General features: G+C 39.1%; 1 protein-coding gene across 1 annotated transcript in view; it reads right to left on the reverse strand.

Annotated features, from left to right (window-relative positions):
* Nucleotides 1–1,365: 1,365 nt before the first annotated feature.
* Nucleotides 1,366–3,417, reverse strand: part of LOC119593354 (mucin-5AC-like) — a gene marked incomplete at its 5' end in the record, with an annotated part of 3,671 nt that continues 1,619 nt past the window's right edge. Inside the window, 1 exon segment of the mRNA XM_037942280.1 lies at nt 1,366–3,279. Coding sequence (XP_037798208.1) covers nt 2,180–3,279 — 1,100 coding nt within the window.

The following is a 3,417-nucleotide window of genomic DNA, read 5'->3' on the forward strand; positions in this document are numbered from 1 at the left end:
TCTTCATGATTTTCTAAAGGGTCCGACTTCACATGCAAACTATATTTACAGTCTTGCATTGATGGCCGGGATTTTTTTCTTAATTAGATTAAATCCTTATGAATGTTGTTCACAGAATAGTAGTCCCATTTTTCTTCTTTAATGTGGATTTATCTTAATTTTCCGAGACAACAGTAATACAAATCAAATTTATAAATACATGTTTCCCTTAATGTACAAGCGAATCTTGGATGTGATATTTACAATGTCGAAGAATATGTATTGCAGTTTGAACTAGACATGAGACAGAAATTGTACGCAGCAGCATGAGACTGCATAAATGAAATGCACTTATCTCTAAAAGCAATCCTTAGTTATATACATCTTGTCAACAATATGACCATTGACCTCCAGTTGAAATTTGCCCTGATGTCCAGAGTCTTTGTACTTTTCACTTGTAATTACAAAGAACCTTAAGAGCTTAGTCTTAGTCAAGAGTAAGAGAAAGGAAAGGAGTCTTACAGCAGTATACTTCCCAGTAGGCCTCGGATAAAAGAACCTGCCATTAACGTGGATGATATACTCTATCAGCCAGTGAAATATTTAGTGTGCTAGATCTAACAAGAAAACCTGGAACAATGTGTATCTAGCTGAAAGACAGTGAAGGAAATGTTTAGTTTCAAGGACGTAGGTATTTCAAGATTTGATATTCCTTCTAGTTCTTTAGAATCATTGATTGTAATAAACATACAGTTAACTTCCTGAAGTTCTGACTTCTACTACATCAGATAAATTCACATATTAAATAGTTTCTATGCAAGACGTGATTTTCTTGAATGGGTCATAGTAGCATATTTATGATTACACAGTGGCATACGAACATGAGTAACAGTAACTAAATTTTAAGGCCTGAAAGACATTGGTCCTTGGAATAGAACATGGGGAAGCATAACTGTGAGGAGTTGTTCAAAGAAATATTGACTATTCTATATCCTCAGCTGATATAATATTAGAAGCAAGAAATACGTCAACAGCTCGTCGAAGATTAGCTTTTTTCCAGTATACAAGTGTAATATTCATGTAATATACTGATCACCAGCATTTTTCAATATCATTTACTGTATGTTTAAATTTTCATCTCACAATTATTAGTTGCATGTTAAACAGGAGAATGCTTTCATTGCTGAGCAAGAAATTAAACTTACTTTGTCATGGATAAGATGTAGTACTTACAAACTAAAATGATGAAGACGGAGAATCAATAGTCCTTGAGTTAATGGCAATTTTCTCAGATCTTATTTTTTGTAAAAAAATGGATCCACTGTATTTGATGAGAAAATTATTGTATGCACATGTTATTAAACCGGATGCAAATCAAAGAAGACCTTTGTGTTTCCTTTTTTATTTGGTTTATAAATACAAATGTGATATATTTGGTCTGTCAGTACACAATTGTGATGGCAGCAATTTGGCATCCACATCTGAATTCATTATAGCAAATATTAGGCTGCCATTATCTACATTCAAGCTACTGATTCAGACATCACAGTACTTCCATAGGAGATAAAGAAAATGGGATGACTCATTAGACATAAAACAAGATGACTCATGAAACAGACATGGGACTGACTCATGAGAGGCACACATCACGCGCACTCACCAGGATCTTTTACACCACCATACAGGGCCCAACGACCCAAATCAATAGAAATCGGGCTGGATTATATAAAAGACCAGCTTAACATTTACTCATCTTTTACCTTGCAGTCTCGCTACAATGTTACAAAAGCTTCCCTTCTTAACAACATATTTTGAAGATCTTTTCCAGGGTGAGTTTCAGTTTCCAGAAGAAATCAGGTGTAATGAAATGTAAACTATCCACATGTCTTCAGTGCTGAAAAATGTTTTCTATTCCTAGATCTCCATGGGGTCTAAAATAGGAATATACCTGACTAGTGAGATCCATTCATTTATGCTACAACCATCACAAGCATACATCCCATACCAACAGCTCAAATCCTCACACGAACGGTGAAGAAAAATCTTTGGCAGAGCTAAAAACATGGAATACTGTTTGAGGAACCATCTCTAGGCAAATATTCACATGGTTCAATTAAACTCTGTAACAGAGACCTGTGGCTGAAACAGGCTTTTTAGGTTATATATTAATAGAGATTTGAATACAGTACAATACATAATTTCAATTTGACACCCATGATTGTGGTACTTTGGTAGGAGAGGTTTTGGAGTATGGTGTGAAGCCAATCTGAGGTTTGTTGGTTCTGCCATGCTTACTGGTGGAGTTGTGGATGAGCGGCAGAGGCATCAACCCGTTCTGGCTCGTCACTGTTGTGCTGGGTGCTACGAGCGCCACAGACGGGTGCGGAAGGCCTCCCGTGACGCTGGGGGCCTGGGTATAGCTGACCGTCTTCGTGGTCTTTTTGGCCGCGTTAGCACTGGTATTTGGCCCGCTAAGCTGCAGGGGCTTGAAGATGTGCTTTGGAAGATTGGTCGGGATGCCATTGAACTTGGCTGGAGATCCGTTGGTCGCTTCTGTCAGAGCATGTTTATGGCACTTACTGGAGCTGTGACGATTACTCGAGGAGGTCTTGGCATTTCCGTGAGACACTGTTATTCTGTTGTTGGGTTTTGAAGTATTTGCACTAGATATAGTCGTTTTTAAATCCTTATTTCCTTCTTTATTTGTTACTTGAGAATAAAATACTCCATCTTTACTCTCTAATGAGAAAGCAATGTTTGTACTACTAAGGAAAGGAGAAGATAATCCACCCCAGGACATGACGGAGGCTGTTGGCACAAGAGACTGCAAGCTCCTGTTGATAACCGCTGCGACAGGGTGGCTGCCTATCAGCGTGGGGGTCGTCGTGGTGAGTGGAAGGGGGTGACTGTGCCCTGGACTGGTATTTGTGGATGTGGTATTGGTACTCGTGGTAGAGCTTCCCTGTGCAATGTTGTGATTACTACTGCTTACACCCTGCGTAGAGGTAGTTACAGGAGCTGAGACAAATACTGATGTACCATTAGGCATGGTACCTGTACCAGTAGTTGAAGCAGCTGTGGTAGTTGTAGTTGAATGATTGGTACTGTTAGCTATGAGGGATGTTATAGCTGCCAGGTGATGGTGCAGTGACGATCTGTGGGCCTCGAGCTGAGCACGAGATGCAACAAGTTGGGCAACCTGTTCCTGCACCAGCTGGGCTGTCTGGCACACTGCGAGCTGGCTTCTGCGCACTTCTTCTATGTGTTCTAGGAGAGCTGAATTGTTACTGCCTCCTTGTGCTGTGGGGTACAATTCATATATTAACTAATTTGCTTTGAGAGTTTTTTTCGCTTGGCACACATGTAAGACTAATACTAAAAAATAATATATATATATATTTTTTTTTACCCACAAAATTTTCATTAATCATGAACTAA

The sequence above is a fragment of the Penaeus monodon genome, chromosome 32 (genome assembly GCF_015228065.2).
Source record: "Penaeus monodon isolate SGIC_2016 chromosome 32, NSTDA_Pmon_1, whole genome shotgun sequence".
NCBI lineage: Eukaryota > Metazoa > Arthropoda > Malacostraca > Decapoda > Penaeidae > Penaeus > Penaeus monodon.